At 43.6% G+C, this 19119-nt stretch overlaps 1 protein-coding gene across 3 annotated transcripts in view; it reads left to right on the top strand.

Annotated features, from left to right (window-relative positions):
* LOC137437954 (gamma-aminobutyric acid receptor subunit gamma-2) overlaps positions 1–19119 on the top strand; it is a 196978-nt gene that overhangs the window by 163672 nt on the left and 14187 nt on the right. For all 3 annotated transcript variants that reach the window (XM_078766723.1, XM_068132741.2, XM_068132742.2), the window contains one exon: positions 14848–15000. In XM_078766723.1, coding sequence (XP_078622849.1) covers positions 14848–15000 — 153 coding nt within the window. The remainder of the gene's footprint in view (positions 1–14847; positions 15001–19119) is intronic.

Below are 19119 nucleotides of genomic sequence, written 5' to 3'. Positions count from 1 at the left end.
TTTCTTGGTATTTCTTTGCATATGTTTTACCATTGTAGAAAAATAGCACTTTGTATGTTCAGTGCCCTCATTTTAGGTAAGCACAAATATTGGAACAGATTAACTAGAAGTAAATTAAAGTAGTATAATAGTTAGTAAAACCCTGGTGTTGGGCTAGCGGTTGGATGCCGGCTTAGGATCCTAGGATCCTGGGTTCGAATCCCGGTCGATCGCTGAATTAACGCCAGGGGGGTTGACTCAGCCTGTCATCCTTCCGAGGTCGGCTAATTGAGTACCAGTTCACTGGTAATTCCCTGTTTGTCGTTAAAGGCGGCAAAAAGGGTTGGCGTCAGGAAGGGCATCCGGCCGTAAAACATTGCTTCAAAAAGGGGACCAAAAAAACAACAACAACCACGGTTCCCGAAAAAGGCCAACCCCCGCTTTGCGGGGAAAAATGGCCTCTAAAGGTGGTTATTATTTTTATATAATAGTTAGTATTTGGTCACATATCCTTTACATGCAATAACTAAATCGAGCCTGTGGCCCGCTGACATCACCAAACTCTTGGTATCTTCCTTTGAGATGCTTTGCAAGTCGTTACTGCAGCCATTTTCACTCTAATCCCCACGGGGGTGCAACTGGCACATGGCCTCCATAATTCCCTCCCCTCCTTTCAAAAGTGATGGTTTTTTTCATAAGTATTAATGTGTATATAACCGAAGATGTGGTCACGGAATGTGGGATCACCCGACTCATACCACAGCTGATGTTTACAAAAGCGTTCAGCATGGAACTGATTTGTACCATTCCGTTTGTTCCCATGGTGGATACTTGATGATTAACAAATCACCGGAATCATTGATTTGTCATCTGAGATGCTTCTTTTCTCCTAACCATTCACGAACCATTAAGTTGAATGTTAACCCAGATTATCAGATAATCCAGAGTCCCTATCATTCTGTTTGAATTCAGCACACAGTCTGTTTTCATTTTTCAAGATCATGATTTTTGAGCGTGGGAAATTCTCCAGGGTATACAATAGGCATCAAATGTGTTGGAGAAGAAAGTTTTGTTATAAGTGATTCACATCGTTCAGATGATCAAGGCAAATGTTCCGCTGATGGCAAAACCGTAATTATATGAGGGTCACTTGTTCAATATGTCAGAGACATTGGTTTGTTTTGATCATTATTTCATTTGTTTCATTATATGCATGTCTGCTTTTAACTCAATTGAATTTCTATGATGAGACGATAATTAAAATAAATGTTGAGTTTTGAGCAAAAGATTTTTCTTTACAGAAATTATTTTCCAAGTCTATTAGAGGCTTAGCTGGTGGCTTTAGCTAGAGGCTCTTAGAGGCTAGAGGCTAGAGGCTCTTAGCTGGAGGCCTCTATTAGAGGCTTAGAGGCTAAGCCTGGTGTTGGCTTAGTGGTTAGGGTGCCGGCTTGGGATCCTAGGATCCTTGGTTCGAATCCCAATCGATCGCTGAATTAACGCCAGGGGGGTTGACTCAGCCTGTCATCCTTCCGAGGTCGGCAAATTGAGTACCAGCTTGCTGGGATGAATGATCACGGCGTACACCCCGATTTAGAATAGGTACACCGTATCCCTGCACATCGTAAGAGGCGACCAAGGGTTGGCGTCAGGAAGGGCATCCGGCCATAAAAACATTGCCTCAAACAGGGAACCATGATTGTCATGGGGCCCGCAAGGCTAACCTCCGCTGTAGCGGGGAAAATGGCCTTAAAACGATCATTCATTCATTCATTCATTAGAGCATTCTTTGTATATACAGTATTTAGTATATTACGTGTCTTTGTGTATATTACGTATGACGTGTCTTTAGAATTTATGACAAAAGAAACACACAAAAAAATTGGCCTCCATAGGTCTTGCTCTACAACAACAACAACAACAGGCATTTTAAGGCCATTTTCCCTGCAAGAGCGGGGGTTAGCCTTGCGGTCCCCATGACAATCTTCTCCATTTTGCCCTATTTTCTGCATCTCTCCTTGTTAACCCCCTTGCCCGCATTTCTTCTTCCACCATCTTTACCCAAGTCTTTCTCGGTCTTCCCCGTCCTCTACTTCCTTCTACATTCATTTCCATCACTCTTCTCAACCAGTCAACCACTCTTCATCACTCTTGCTCTGTTCAGCAAAATTACATTTTTTACGAAATGTACATTTTTTTTGTGCCCCCCTAACCTAAAATCGTGGATCCATGCCTGAGATTGAAGAGGATGTGGAACATGATTCCACAGGTGGGGAAAAAGAGGAAAACATATAAAGAAATCTGAAATGTTTTTTTTTGCTATTATCCTTTCTAAATTTGGCTCAAGACTTATTTTAAAGCAGATTCTCCAGTATTTCCATCCCAAAAATTGTTTCTGAGATTTAAAAAGTTTTTAAAGGACTTTTGCAAAAAAAAAAAAAAAACCAGCAAAAACAAACAATACAAAATTCAAAACAGCAGGCAGGTGCTGCTGATACAAATGAATGAAATTTTATTATCTTTTATAAAAGCAATGACATGGGGGTTAATATGAAATGCTTTATTTGCGAAGACATTGTTGAGAGGAGGGTTCTGGAAATGACAGACTCTTGTGGCAAAATTATCCTAATCTCGTGATCGGTTACATTTAATCTTTACCGCCTGAGCTCCATTTTACCCTTCATGATTATGACAAGCCACTACATATATGTTGAGTGCAGACAACTGGCTAATAGCTTTGGCGTAAAGATACTGACAACGTCGATAAAACAGCCGCAGCTCTTGATGTCCATGGACCATGCACTCATGCAGCCATAAAATGCAATAGCCGTGATTTAATCCAACCTGAAAAACGCACTACTTTTCTTGCTTATGTTGTTGGCTTAACAGTTGCATGCGTCTGCCTTTGGGCTTCTGTCCTTGGGTTTATTTAATTTTACTTCAAGTACTAATTTCAGAAGTGAACAAAAAGTTGGAGATAGTTTCAGAAAAGTAGTGCAATATTGCTGCCCAGAATTAGGTACATGGAAATGATAACGAAAATGGCCCTGATAGTTTGGGAGAAAATAAATTGAAGAATTAAAATAATAACGAACCATTGAAGGCCAAAATATCTTTGTAAGAGCAGTATTCCAACATCTTTGTTGCATTGTAATAGCTTCAGGAATGAGTACACCAAAATAGCCAAAGGCCCACGAGCTTCTGTAATCAAAATAAAGACCAGTTACTGCATTGTAGTTACAAGAAGGAAGCCGGACATTAACAATACATACATACACACACATGCATAAACACACACACACACACACACACACACACACACACACACACACACACACACACACACACACACACACACACACACACATCATATATATATATATATATATAATATATACACAACACATACATACATACACTACACATGCACATACACTACACATGCACATACACTACACATGCACATACACTACACATGCACATACAAACACATACATAGATATATTACGTACTTACAAGTACTTGTAAAAGCTATTTTATATTTGAGTTTATTACCTTAACCAAAAAGCAATTGACTGGTTTTCCAAATGCCTGGATAATCAGATGGGCACCGTTTTTCATCAAGGTTTTGATCCTTTCAGCCCAGCAAACCTCATGGGATCCGAGCAGCATGATATCGAACCCCATTGGATCCCAGCAGCATGATCTCAAACCTCATGGGATATCAGCAGCATGATCCTGAGCTTAATGGTATCTTAGCAGCATGAGATCATCATAGGATCCGAGCAGCATGATTTCAAACCCCATGGGATCCCAGCAGCATGATCTCGAACCTCATGGGATCCCAGCAGTATGATCTCGAACCTCATGGGATCCCAGGAGCATGATCTCAAACCCCATGGGATATCCCAGCAGCATGATCTCGAACCCCATGGGATCCTAGCAGCATGATCTCGAACCTCATGGGATCCCAGCAGCATGATCTCGAACCTCATGGGATCCCAGCAGCATGATCTCGAACTTCATGGGATCCCAGCAGCATGATCTTGAACTTCATGGGATCCCATCAGCATGATCTAGAACCTCATGGGATCCCAGCAGAATGATCTCGAACCTCATGGGATCCCAGCAGCATGATCTTGAACCCCACGGGATCCCAGCAGCATGATCTTGAACTTCATGGGATCCCATCAGCATGATCTAGAACCTCATGGGATCCCAGCAGAATGATCTCGAACCTCATGGGATCCCAGCAGCATGATCTTGAACCCCATGGGATCCTAGCAGCATGATCTCGAACCACATGGGATCCTAGCAGCATGATCTCGAACCACATGGGATCCCAGCAGCATGATCTCGAACTTCATGGGATCCCAGCAGCATGATCCTGAACTTCATAGGATCCCATCAGCATGATCTCGAACCTCATGGGATCCGAGCAGCATGATCTCGAACCTCATGGGATCCCAGCAGCATGATCCTGAACTTCATAGGATCCCATCAGCATGATCCTGAACTTCATTGGATCCTAGCGGCATGAGTTCAAACCTCATGGGATCCGAGCAGCATGATCTCGAACTTCATGGGATGCCAGCAGCATTATTTCGAACTTAATGGGATCCGAGCAGCATGATCTCGAACTCCATGGGATCCCAGCAGCATGATCTCGAACCTCATGGGATCCCAGCAGCATGATCTCGAACTTCATGGGATCCCAGCAGCATGATCTTGAACGTCATGGGATCCCATCAGCATGATCTAGAACCTCATGGGATCCCAGCAGAATGATCTCGAACCTCATGGAATCCCAGCAGCATGATCTTGAACCCCATGGGATCCTAGCAGCATGATCTCGAACCTCATGGGATCCTAGCAGCATGATCTCAAACTTCATGGGATCCCAGCAGCATGATCTCGAACTTCATGGGATCCCATCAGCATGATCCTGAACTTCATATGATCCTCGCAGCATGATCTCGAATCCCATGGGATCCCAGCGGCGTGATCTCGATCTTCATGGGATCCCAGCAGTATGATCTCGAACTTCATTGGATCCCAGCAGCATGATCTCAAACTTCAAGGGATCCCAGCAGCATGATCTTTAGCCCCATGGGATGCCAGCAGCATGATCTCGAACACCAAGGGATGCCAGCCAGCAGCATGCTTTATTGTACTTCGATGGGAACAGAGCAGCAGGCTATTACATTTAATATATTTGCACGTTTTTTTGTTGTTGTTTTTTTTGTATACAGGATCGAGGCTCGTGAAAGAGCTAACATTTATTACAAAAAAAAAATCAAACAGACACATAAAACATATACTAAGGGGAGTGGTAGACAAGATGGGGAGAGAAGGGGAAGCACACAAACACAACATTTGAGAGCAGGGACAACGGGAGATCTGTGGGAGGGCTTGGGGGGAGGAGGCGTGGGAAGGGGGGGGGGAGGGGTGGGAGAAGTATAAATCCCAAGGACACTGCAAGGACTTCCAGGAAGGAAGCTGGTATTTTAAAAAAGTGAATCTGGGGTGAATTAACGGGGGTAGAAAAGATCAAGGTTTTGGATGGGGGAAGATAAGAGATGGTGGTGAACATTTGCTTTCTGTGTTTGCTGAAGAAGGGATTCATTGTTTTTCACAAAGTTAATAATGATGAGACAAATACCCTCTGTCCCAGTAATACTTTCGAAATAAGTCATTCATTGATTTTAGGCATGATACTCATTTTTTATATGGTAATTTAAGGTGTAAATACATGTGAGTATATGTGTATATTTATGCGAGCTGTTGCCATGGGCCTGTGATCCGGCGGCCAAATCCCATGCCATTTATGAATCAGAGACGAGAATTTTAATCCTCCAAGGACTGCGGAAAAACCCGGTTTATCGTCACAAAATGTCGGCAGACATGAGGTGCACGCCGTTCCTCAATAAATCAATAATTAATTTGTCGCATAAAAACATGACGGATAAAACGATTCCCACTTAATAAAACCACAATACATCAATCTGTCTTCTCGGTGCCACACACACAATCAGTCACATAGACCTGGGCAGTGTTTAAGCCTTTAAGAGGTACGACAAGTGCCAGTCTTGCCTTTAACCACAGTAGGAGAAGGCGCTTGCTCAAGGTGGTAGGTGAGAGGATACAAGATGGAATGCATGGACGGTGGTTGGAGAGGAAATGCACAGTAGGCTAGCAAGAGAGAAACCGATGACCTCCGTCCATGTCTGCTTCTTCCTCTCTCTCCCATTCATACAATCGTGGAGCAGCATTGGGGAAATATGGCCAAAATGCTGGAATTTGCAAGGTAATACAGCAGGGAGCCTGGCTTTTATGCTCAAAAACAAACTTCTTTATTTTACACATGAAGCAGCAGTTGTGCCACCTGTACCAAATCAGGATCAGGGGAGTGAACAATTGTATAGGAATTATTATTATTACTATTACCAGCAGAGTACCCACCCTGCCAGAGTACCTGCCCTACAGGCGATCTTGTTTCAAGCGTGCAACACATTCTTCTGACACATTCCTTTATTTTGGTGGTGTATAGGCAACATACCACTGCCTCAATCACTCCTGAAAATTAAAAAAAATTATATGGGTTATGTACATGCAGCAAAAATCGTGCCTACTAATTATTTGCATATACTCGTATAATACATCGTAGTTATAATAACTCTAAAAAAAAAAAAAAAACACCTTTAGAGGCCATTTTTCCCCGCAAAGCGGGGGTTGGCCTTTTTCGGGGACCGTGGTTGTTGTTGTTTTTCGGTCCCCTTTTTGAAGCAATGTTTTACGGCCGGATGCCCTTCCTGACGCCAACCCTTTTTGCCGCCTTTAACGACAAACAGGGAATTACCAGTGAACTGGTACTCAATTAGCCGACCTCGGAAGGATGACAGGCTGAGTCAACCCCCCTGGCGTTAATTCAGCAATCGACCGGGATTCGAACCCAGGATCCTAGGATCCTAAGCCGGCACCCTAGCCACTAGCCCAACACCAGGGATTGATAACTTAAATTATTAAATTATAACTTAAAATATTATAATAACTCTGATAACTTAAATTGCAATGGGCCATATTCTGACACCAGAGGCCAGAAGCCGGAGGCGTATACGTAGTCACTTTCTTCAAATCAATCAAATAAAGTTTATTGTTATAGGTATAAAATGTAGAATGAAATTTGTTTTAATCTTGGCCCTCAGAAAAAAGATAGGCCCATGATGTCTACCTGCTCCAACCTTTTGATATTTAATGATCCTTTTAACAGTCCCTTAGTATTTTACACTGAACGGATAACTTATCGGGAGGGCATGGTGATTGTGAATATAAACTTCCGAAGATGCGTTAGGCTACCATAGCACAAATGTGTTTTTTTTTTTTTCAGTTTACAATTGTGGGTGACATCTGGCCAGCTGTCCAACCATTAGTTATAGAGCAGACATACATATGGTACATACATACATACATACATACATACATACATACATACATACATACATCCAAACACTTGCTCCATTATATGTAGATAATTATTGTTATTATTATAATCATAAAAACTTGTAACCATCAAACCATCATCATTACTATCAAAATAACAGGAAACATAAAACAAACTAGATGGTATTCATAGGATACCTATACCCTGAGCAGTCAACTTTGTGCGAGCCAACTCTTCTGATTTTGGAAGGGTTTTTTTCTTTGATCCCATATTCCAATGATCACGTGATCGATGACAGACCACGTGATCGATGACATCATAAATTTACATTCTCTAATAAAATTGTTGTGTCGATCACGCTTACTAAATTTCAAACTAATCAGACTAAGCGTTGTCCCTATCGAATTATGACGTCATAATTAAGGCACCAATGATGTCATCGTTAACGACACTTATTCCCCATGGGGATAAGTTGACAACGCACCACGTTTCAATTTTTGCCATGGAGCGGTTTCGGAGATAGAGGTGCAACGTTTTTTAATTTTTCCGAGATGGTGCCTGTACCACATGACCTATGATGTCATAATTATCATTACAAAATTCTACAGGAGGAGGTGCTCTTATGGTGAAAATTTAGTGTCCATCAGACAAACAGTTGCAGTGAATTTTTTGTCATACTGATCAGATAAAGCGTTGTACTTGTCGAATCATGACGTCATAATGAAAGCACCGATTACATCATCATTAACATATCTTATTCCCCATGGGGTGCACTTCACAATGAGCCTTGTTTAAATTTTTTCCATTTAGCTGTTTCGGAGATATAGAGGTGTAACGTTTTTCCAAAATGGCGTCCATACCACGTGACCTATGACGTCATAATTAGGAATAAAAAAATCCTACAGGTAAAGGCACCCCTATGGTAAAATTTCGTGTCAATTGGACCAACGGTTGCGGAGAAATATGATTTTTTTAAAATGCAGAATGCACGTACGCAACACGTACGCACGTGCGCACGTGCGCAATCGAATGCCTAACCCTGTTTTCGCTTTGCGAGCGCAGGGTAACAATAGCATTGTGGAGGAAAAACAGGTTACACATGGAATAAAGAAACAAATGTGTGCTGGTGCAATATAAAAAAAAAAATTTAAATATGTAGCTGAAGCAGTACCAAGTGTGATACACTACATGACCAAATGTATGTGTACACCCGAACATCACACATCTCATTCGAAAATCATGGGCATTAGTATGGAGATGGTCCCCCCTTTGCTGCTATAACAGCCTCCACTCTTCTGGGAAGACTTTCCACTAGATGTTGGAACATTGCTGCAGGGATTTGCTTTCATTGAACCACAAGAGCATTAGTGAGGTTGGGCACTGATGTTGGGCGATTAGGCCTGGCTCGCAGTCGGCGTTCCAATTCATCCCAAAGGTGTTCGATGGGGTTGGGGTCAGGGCTCTGTGCAGGCCAGTCAAGTTCTTCCACACCGATCTCAACAAACCATTTCTCTATGGACCTCACTTTGTGCATGGGGGCATTGTCATGCTGAAACAGGAAAGGGCCTTCCCCAAACTATTGCCACAAAGTTGGAAGCACACAATCGTCTAGAATGTCATTGTATGTTGTAGCGTTAAGATTTCCTTTCAATGGAACTAAGGGGCCTAGCCCGAACCATGAAAAACAGCCCATACTATTATTCCTCCTCCACCAAACCTTACAGTTGGCACTATGCATTTGGGCAGGTAGCGTCTCCTGCGCGCCCGCAAACCCAGATTCGTCTGTCGGATTGCCAGATGGTGAAACATGATTCATCACTCCAGAGAACGTGTTTCCACTGCTCCACAGTCCAATGGTGGAAAGCTTTACCCCACTCCAGTCGACACTTGGCATTGCGTATGGTGATCTTAGGCCTGTGTTTGGCTGCACGGCCATGGAAACGCATTTCATGAAGCTCCCGACGAACAGTTGTTGTGCTAACGCTGCTTCCAGAGGCAGTTTGGAACTCGGCAGTGAGTGTTGTATGCCACTACGTGTGATTTTGTGTGATTTTTACGCACTACACGCTTCAGCACTCGGCAGTCCTGTTCTGTGAGCTGGTGTGGCCTACCACTTTGTGGCTGAGCTGTTGTTGCTCCTAGACGTTTCCACTTCACAATAACAGCACTAACAGTTGACCGGGGCAGCTCTAGCAGGGCAGAAATTTGACGAACTGATTTGATGGAAAGCTGGCATCCTATGACGGTGCCATGTTAAAAGTCACTGAGCTCTTCAGTACGGCCCGTTCTTCTGCCAATGTTTGTCTATGGAGATCGCATGGCTGTGTGCTTGATTATAATATACACCTGTCAGCAATGGGTGTGGCTGAAATAGCCGAATCCACTAATTAGAAGGGGTGTCCGCATACTTTGGGGCATGTGGTGTATATACTTGAGCACCATTTGCTGAGTGGCACCTGGTGGAACTACTGTAGAATAATGAAAGCTGATACCATAAACACATTTGGCTCTGGCCTCGTCTCTTATTACTCGTATTTTTGATGAAACACTTGACAGTTGGCAAAGAGGATGGACATCAATGGAGTCAGCATTGATGATGAAGTTGCCACGTTCCATGGCGACGATTTTTAACTTTTAGCTGAACAATTGGAGTTATATTTCATCAACACATACAAGGCTTTCATCCGCAGTTCAATGGAATACTGTTCTCCCCTCTGGGCCGGTGCTCCTACCTCACACCTAGCTCGGCTTCACGCTGTTGAAACCAAAGCTTTCAGGATAATTGGAATCTCCCGCGATTAAGCTAACTCCGAGGGCCTTTCACTCACTCACCGCAGGCAGGTTGGTGGTCTTTCTTTCTTCTACCGACTCCTCTCCGGCCTTGCTCCCCCAGCTCTCTCTGTGCTCTGTCCCCCAAATATTCCTACAGGTCGCACAAGATCTGCCAGCAACCCTCTTATGGTTAAACTGCCAAAATCAAGACTCTCTGCTCACCTTCACTCTTTCATTCCTCTTTTCTCCTGCCTCTGGAACAAACTCCCCCACTCTCTTCAATCCCACTCCTCCCTCCAGGTCTTTAAAACAGCTGTTCACCACCATCTCTTATCTTCCCCCATCCAAAACCTTGATCTTTTCGACCCCCGCTAATTCACCCCAGATCCACTTTTTTGAAATTCCAACTTCTTTCCTGGAAGTCCTCACAGTGTCCATGTGCTTCATACCTCTCCCACCTCTCCCCAAGCCCTCTCCCTCCCACAGATATCTCGATGTCCCTGCTCTCAAATGTTGTGTTTTGTGTCCTTCCCCCTCTCTTCCAATCTTGTCTACCGCTCCCCTTATTATATGTTTTATGTGTCGGTTTGACTTTTTGTGTGATTAATGTTAGCTCTTTCACGAGCCTCGACCTTGTATCCCCCCCTTCCCCAACCCCCCCCCCCCCCTCCCACCCCCTCCCAAAAAAGAAAAAAAAATCACAAAAGGCAAGGACAACAAAATCACAAACAAGGCCATTCTTCTTTCTTTGCTGTCGGTGTATGGCCTGATCGCTCCCAACAAGATGAAAAATGATGTCTTGATGTTCCGATCTATTGTCCAGAAAATGAAGGAACATACTAATCCCGAAAAATCCGCGGTAAAAAAGATAGTCAGGTATGAATTCAATAATAATTTGACGAGGAACTCTGAAGAACATGTAAATGATCTTGGCTGTCTGTCACCTGCAAATTTATGCCAGATGAGAGTCCAGGCTCGAGGATAACTTTATTGCCAATCTACAAGATGAGAATATGCTTTCTGCGATACTTCGCATCAAGTTAGAGGACATTAAATTCAACAAGGCAGTTGACACCGCATCAACTGTCGAACAGTCCCTCAATGATGTATAGGCCATCGCCAATCAGAAAGTGCAAATTGACATGGGACATCAACAAGATATCTTGTTCACCTCAGACTCTGAAAACAACCAAGGAACAACACACTAAGGAATACCACAGGCTGCAGATATAACACTTCGAGTGGGGGTGACAAGGTGCCTGCTCAGGCCTGTGGGGTTTCGGAGGTCAACATTCCCATCATGCTTGTCTCTATAAGGATAGTGTGTATTTGAATTGTCAGAAGATGGGCCATTTGAAACGCGTTCGGCGTGCGACATCATCCATCGCACACGTCATGGAAAGTTGTGCGGGCCAAGATGTTCAACCCATGCTGGGTCTTTATTCAGTTGGAACCCCAAAACCTCAACCAATAACACATACAGTATATGGAAGTTGACAATACTGTTATGTCGGGGGGTAAAGGAATATCTAGAGCCAGGTAGATCTGTATAGGTAACATGCTTCGACTGTCGCGATAGGGAATCTACCCTGTAATAAGTTCTGTGTTTTTAGGCGGTTTGTCGGGGTAAGAGTATACCTGTGAACATACAAGGATGTTTGTGTGTTAAATAGTTGTAGGGACTAAGATAAACCCCTGGGTGTCAGACCTGGTAATCATTCCTTTGTCCCTTTTGGCAACGCACTCATATAAACACTTAGATAGGTCCTTAGTGCACACATTAATTAGTTCCCTTCCCTTACAATGACCTTGGAAGAAGACCGGCAGGAAGCCAGATCGGGGCACAGCCGGATGGCCGCCGCCAGCCGCACTACCAGGTGGCCTAGCAACATCGCATGAGACGAGCTGTAACCACGCCCAGGAGGACTGTGATTGGTTGACGCGGAAGGCGCGAACCTGGAACCAATCAGCGCGGAAGGCGCGAGAAGGTTCGGTGGACAGCAGGAAGCTACGAGGCTCTGATTGGTGGCGCGCCAGAACTGATGTCACAGGCCAGGTTACAAAAGGACGCCCTGCACGACATTTTGTCTCTTGGCTTCTTCGCTTGTCGTTGTTCGTCCTTGGCTCTTAGCTCTTCGTCTTGAGAGGTCCTGGTGGTCGTTGGTTCGCCATCTGTGTGGTGCTTGGAGCGTTCCTCCTCGTGTGCGATCGATTCAGAGCTTGGAGTGGTGCTGGGGCCTCGTGTGCGATCGACTCAGAGCTTGGAGCGGTGCGGGCCACGCGGGGCCTGGTGAAGCGTGCGAGCGAGCGGACGTAGGGTTTCCTCGCGCCGGAGCTTGGAGCCGGACGGGGCCGCGTTGGATGATGGACAGATAAGCTCGCACCACATTACACAAACCCACGACGAACGTATTCTTTTGTTAATTCATTTTCCCCTGTCTCGTATTTGGAAGTCGGTGTGTGGGATCCCAATTTAGGATCATTATTTATTTACCGTCGCGTTCCTTGTTCTCGGGTTCCGAAATAAACGTGTTTCCTTTGGTACATTTTACCCCGGATTCCCGTTTTGAGTTAATTCCCCTGCAGGATCGGAGCTGCGGTTGGATCGCTATTGGTAAGCGCTTCCGCCTCTTCCTCTTCACTTCTTCATCCCGCGGTTGATAGCAAATTCCGTATTTGGTTGTCGCCTCCATTAAAGCCGTTCGGTCTTCCGCAGTCCCTGGTGTTAACCTTGAGGGATTCGCACAACAATACTATCACATTTTAAGTTGACACTGGTGCTGCAGTCTCCATCATTAGCATATAGACCTCTCATAAGCTGAATGGTCTAAAGCTCATCAGTTCAGACCTCACACTTTATACCTACACCAGTGAGAAAATAAAGCTGATTGGGGTAGCTGACATCTGAGTGAGCTATCAGGGCCAATATTCCAGTCTCAAGTGATTCGAGAAAGTGGACCATCCCTTCTCGGTCATAACTGGCTGAATCACATCAAGCTCGAAGTCAGCCATTCATCTTGTGCAACTCACACCACCTTGGTTGGAGCAAATCCTTCAAAAGCATCAAGGCCTATTTTCCAATGAGCTTGGTAAGCTCTAAGATATACAGGCCAAGCACTTTATGAAGTTGGCCCTGTTGACTTGGCTGCTCAGAAAGGAGGACTGCTTGATATGGAGATCTGACCAACAGGCCTAGTTGTTGTTGAATCAGCCCAAGATCCTATGTCGCCTGTGTCATATGGGCAATCTCCAATGGTAGTTGGAATGACCTTCTATAATCACCTGAGCATCAGCCTATACATCTAAGTCATCATAGCTGTCTCTAGCTCAAGATTATATTATGTGGTGTATGAGGACAATGATTCCTCTGAAGTTCAGATAACATTGTCTCGATGAGCTACAAGCCAGTCTTCTCGGAGCTGTTAAAACCAAAGTAGTCTCTTGTGGTGTCCCGGTCTGGACAAGGACATTGAATGTAGGCTTCGGCATTGCTCTCCATGCCAGTCAAATGTCAACAATCAACGTCGGATATTGTTCTTATGGCCTGCTCCAGCCAAACCATGACAAAAAATTCATGTCAACTTTGCTGGCCCAATTAGGAACATGTTCTTCATTGTAGTTATTGCATTCTTCAAGTGGCCAGAGGCCATTATCATGCAATCTACAACCGCAGAAAACAGTTGAGAAACTGCGGTCAATTTTTGAAAACAAAAGTGTACCTGAAGATTTGATTTCAGAAAATGGTCCTCAGTTTGTTTCTGGTTTTTAATATCTTAATGGTTCCAAATGGTATCAAGCACCTCAAATCACCACCATACCACCAAAGCAATGAATGGCCAGGCTGGGTCTGATGATGATGATGGAAAAATGTGAAAATGTCACGTTAACCAAATTCATGACCATATCTCAGCACAGCTATCAGTTAGCATTGATTCTGAACTTGTTGTACCACCACATCAGGTTTCTGCTGAGCCGGCAATCCTGGACATTCTAGCACCAACTAAACCAGTTAGTCCAAAATGTGTGTCTGAGTCATTTCCAACCAGAACAAATGCACAGGCCCTCATGTCTGGTTCACATGATGCTCAAAATGTGATGAGTCCTTCAGTTATGTCTCCCCTACCAAGTCAGGAAGAATCTGTCTCTGTGTCACCTTGTCGCCCTATTCGACCTGTATGTATAAGAAAGCGTCCTCAGTATTTGGAGGATTTTGTCTGTTAACTAGCCATTTAGAGGAGGAAGAAAGTGTGCTGTGTGTAGCTAAAGCAGTACGAAGTACAGTATTTGATATATGTTTGAGTGCCATCTGTCGAGCGGCGTGTGGCTGCAACTACGGTGGAATAAAGAAGTCTGATATCATGCAGTCGTTTGTCTCTGTCCTCACCTCTTATTATCCCATTGCCAGTGAAACACACTGCGATTTTAGAATGCACCAATTTTTCTTTACTTACAAAACACGATTTTAACTACGATATTAGATAAAATAGTGCAAGTCCTGAAGCAATTTTATGAGTCATATTGACCAATATATTTTATTGATAAAGCAAATCCAAGAAGTATGACAAAGACTTGAATGCCATAGCTTGCTCCATCTGAGCCCTGCTAATGCTCTTTTTTAGTTCGGGTACTATGGAACGCGTGCTGTGTTTCGTACGCAGGTGAGTACGTGGTAATGACGGTGTACTTTGACCTGGTACGACGGATGGGCTACTTCACGATTCAGACATACATCCCCTGCAGTCTCATTGTCGTCCTCTCTTGGGTCTCTTTTTGGATCAACCGTGATGCTACACCAGCACGCACTTCATTGGGTATGGTTGTCATAAGGCAGTACTTTCATCACGTTTGTTTTAGCCATAGCCATTTTGGCATTAATTTGGCTTTTTCTTTGCTTTTTTCAATATGTGAAAAATTCTGCCTCTTTTCATAAAAGTGTGACCTTTAGCTCAATAGCGTATGAAGGCATATGAAGCAAATATACTTATGGAGCCATGCTAAATTGTTCTAAGGATGGTGGTAGCCATTCTTCAAAATGACCACCTGACTGCATGCTATATGAATCATAAGCCAAGCTGATACAAATGCATTAACTGTCAAGTTCTATGTTTTGTAACCAGAGCTTTAGGTAAACTATGGTTTTAGGATATTAGGAACATAGTTATTTGTAACATTCTGTTGATTTTTGGGTGGGTTTTCAACTCTGACCTGGTGGGATGGGTCATGGTGGACCCCATCCATTTAGTGAACTTTTTACCTGCACCAACAAGAAGAAACGTGCTGAAACTTTGACCCTTTATAGCTTATCATATATGGGTAATTGAGCCTTTGTAAGGATCAATAACCCTTTACAGCTTTTTTTTTTACATCCACCGCTAGCAAATAAGATCTCAGAATGATTATTTAGGCCTCTGGAAGTGTGGTCAAAAGTGGCTTCCAGCTTTGGGGGTCAGACCATCCCCAATCATAAGAAGAAGGCATTTCAATAAGTGGTGTTAATGCTTGTCCCCAGCAACAACCACCCTGGTGCACAGTTCTCTTCACATACTGAAGAAGTGCTGCTTTGGTTGGTGGGATGGCCTCGATAGCTCTTCCTTTAAAGATAAAGAGTTGTTTGCGGACATCATGAATATTCTCTACACTGTTGGTTTGGTCGTACATCAGTATAGTATAGCATTCTAGAACAGCCATGCATTCAGCAGAAATGTGATATGGTGGACAAGACATGGCATTGAAAACTAACATGACGTCTTCTTGCACCAGACAGATGTCCCAGGCCTTCTTTTCCCCCAATGTTTGCAAAGGCTGGCACTGTATCACATCTGGTGTAAGTGTAAAACATTATTAGGGCATTCACTTTCTCAGGGCCTTGTGAAATGGTAATCTTGTTTAAGCAGGTATGTATCAATAATATCTCCCAGAATCTAATACAAGCCACATACAACTCGATCACATTTACCTTCATCACAACTGATATTTCAAAAACGTCATCTGTGTCCACAGTGGGAACACAAACTGTATCTTCTTGAAACTGTGATAAGAGGTGTTTGCCGTATGAAGAATCATCTGGGTGTCTGTTTATTTGTGATCACAAGTCTCAAGTGCAGTAGAATCCCACTGAAGATTGCCTTCAGAGAACATCTGAACCTTCAGCTGTGACAAATTGCTCCTCTCCCATCAGATTCCCAATGTGATCTGCAAGGATAGCAAATGACGCTTCCTTGTTCTCGTCAATGTGAAGAAACTGTTGTCAGTTACAGGAGTGTCAAACCTAATTCTTCTCCTGGCTTGCTTCTCATCTGTGACTTCAAACTGTTGTCAAAGTACCTGTGCTATACAATGTCAATTCGGCTGACCTTTTGCAATACAGCACTTTAAAAATGACGAAAACCGTCCCAAATTGCTCGGCGTGCATGTGCAGAACCCCCTAGAAATGAAAGAGATTGGGCAGCCTGGACATGCCTCCCCGATGAGAATTTGAACAATGAAAGGACTAAAAAATATTTTTAAAAGCCGAAAGTACTTGTGGCGTTCCTCTGCGAAACGGGTGTGCCCCTTTACAATGAAACAGTTGGAGAACTTCCTGATCAACTCGTCCAAAACGTTGACATGTTGCAGTGCATATTGCAAAAACGCATGACAATTTGGGTTGATGAATTAGGCCAAAGGTTCGTAGATGGTGCGTTCCAACCAAACCTTCATGCTTCTTAACACAGATGGGAAGGTTATATCTGGGGCTTGTCAATGCACAGGGTAAGTTTAAAATGAGGATATTTACTATTAATCATGTTTGGGAGGAATTTATTGATTTATTTATTATTAATCATAACATGATTGGGTGTTAGTGGGAGTTGTTTCAGCTGAGTGCCATTACAAGTACAGTACTGTATATTCTTTTTTGTTTAGTTCTGAGCCCACAAGAGAAATTATACTACATTTTTGTATCTGTTGGTGAAAGTAAAAGCGCCCATTATTGTGTGTGTGTGTGTGTGTGTGTGTGTGTGTGTGTGTGTGTGTGTGTGTGTGTGTGTGTGTGTGTGTGTGTGTGTGTGTGTGTGTGTGTGTGTGTGTGTGTGTGTGTGTGTGTGTGTGTGTGTGTGTGTGTGTGTGTGTGTGTGTGTGTGTGTGTGTTAGTTAGTGTTATATAACCACAGCCGCCGCTAGCTAGTTGTATAAACAGAAAATGGTACAAACACAACTCTTCTCTTCCACAGATATTTATTGTGTTCCTATATTTCAGTGAGTCCGATTTGCATTTGATACCACTTGATACCACTCTGTATATACAGTGCATTCAGAAAGTATTCAGACCCCTTCACTTTTTTCACATTTTTGTTATGTTGCAGCCTTGTGCTGAAATCGTATAAATTCATTTTTTCCCTCATCAATCTACACTCAATACCCCATAATGACAAAGAGAAAACAGGATTTTAGAAAGTTTTGCAAATTTATTAAAAAGAAAAAACTGAAATATCACGTTGACATAAGTATTCAGACCCTTTGCTATGACACTTGACATTTAGCTCAGGTGCCTCCCATTTCTCTTGATCATCTTTGAGATGTTTTTACACCTTGATTGGAGTCCACCTGTGGTAAATTCAATTGATTGGACATGATTTGGAAAGGCACACACCTGTCTATATAAGGTCTCACAGCTGACAATGCATATCAGAGCAAAAACCAAGCCATGAGGTCGAAGGAACTGCCTGCAGAGCTCAGAGACAGGATTGTGTTGATGCACAGATCTCGGGAAGCCTACAAAAAAAATCTCTGCTGCATTGAAGGTTCCCAAGAGCACAGTGGCCTCCATAATTCTTAAATGGAAGAAGTTTGGAACAACCATGACTCTTCCGAGAGCTGGCCACCCGGCCAAACTGAGCAATCGGGGGAGAATGGCCTTGGTAAGAGAGGTGACCAAGAACCCGATGGTCACTCTGGCTGAGCTCCAGAGATCCTGTGTGGAGATGGGAGAAGCTTCCAGAAGGACAACCATCACTGCAACACAACCACCGATCTGGGCTTTATGGCAGAGTGGCCAGACGGAAGCCTCTCCTCGGTGAAAGACACATGAAAGCCCACTTGGAGTTTGCAAAAAAGCACCGAAAGGACTATCAGACTGTGAGAAACAAGATTCTGTGGTCTGATGAAACCAAGATTGAACTGTTTGGCCTCAATTATAAGCGTCATGTCTGGAGGAAACCAGGCACCGCTCATCACCTACCCAATACCATCCCAACGGTGAAGCATCGTGGTGGCAGCATCATGCTGTGGGGGTGTTTTTCAGCAGCAGGGACTAGGGGACTGGTCAGGGTTGAGGGAACAATGAACGGAGCAAAGTACAGAGATGTCCTTAATGAAAACCTGAAACAGAGCACTCAGACCTCAGATTGGGCCGAAGGGTCACCTTCCAACAGGACAATGACCCTAAGCACACAGCCAAGACAACACAGGAGTGGCTTAGGGACAACTCTGTGAAGGTCCTTGAGTGGCCCAGCCAGAGCCCTGTCTTGAACCCAATCAAACATCTCTGGAGAGACCCGAAAATGGCTGTCCACCGACGGTCCCCATCCAACCTGACAGTGCTTGAGAGGATCTACAGAGAAGAATGGCAGGAAACCCCCAAATCCAGGTGTGCAAGGCTTGTCGCGTCATACCCAAGAAGACTCGAGGCTGTAATCGCTTACAAAGGTGCTTCAACTAAGTACTGAATTAAGGTTCTGAATACTTATGTCAATGTGATATTTCTGTTTTTTCTTTTTAATAAATTTGCAAAACTTTCTAAAATCCTGTTTTCTCTTTGTCATTGTGGGGTATTGAGTGTAGATTGATGAGGGAAAAATGAATTTGAACGATTTCAGCATAAGGCTGCAACATAACAAAATGTGAAAAAGTGAAGGGTCTGAATACTTTCTGAATGCACTGTATATGTATAT

The sequence above is a fragment of the Myxine glutinosa genome, chromosome 12 (genome assembly GCF_964187855.1).
Source record: "Myxine glutinosa chromosome 12, kmMyxGlut1.1, whole genome shotgun sequence".
Classification (NCBI taxonomy): domain Eukaryota; kingdom Metazoa; phylum Chordata; class Myxini; order Myxiniformes; family Myxinidae; genus Myxine; species Myxine glutinosa.
This window is presented reverse-complemented; position numbering and strand designations above follow the sequence as displayed.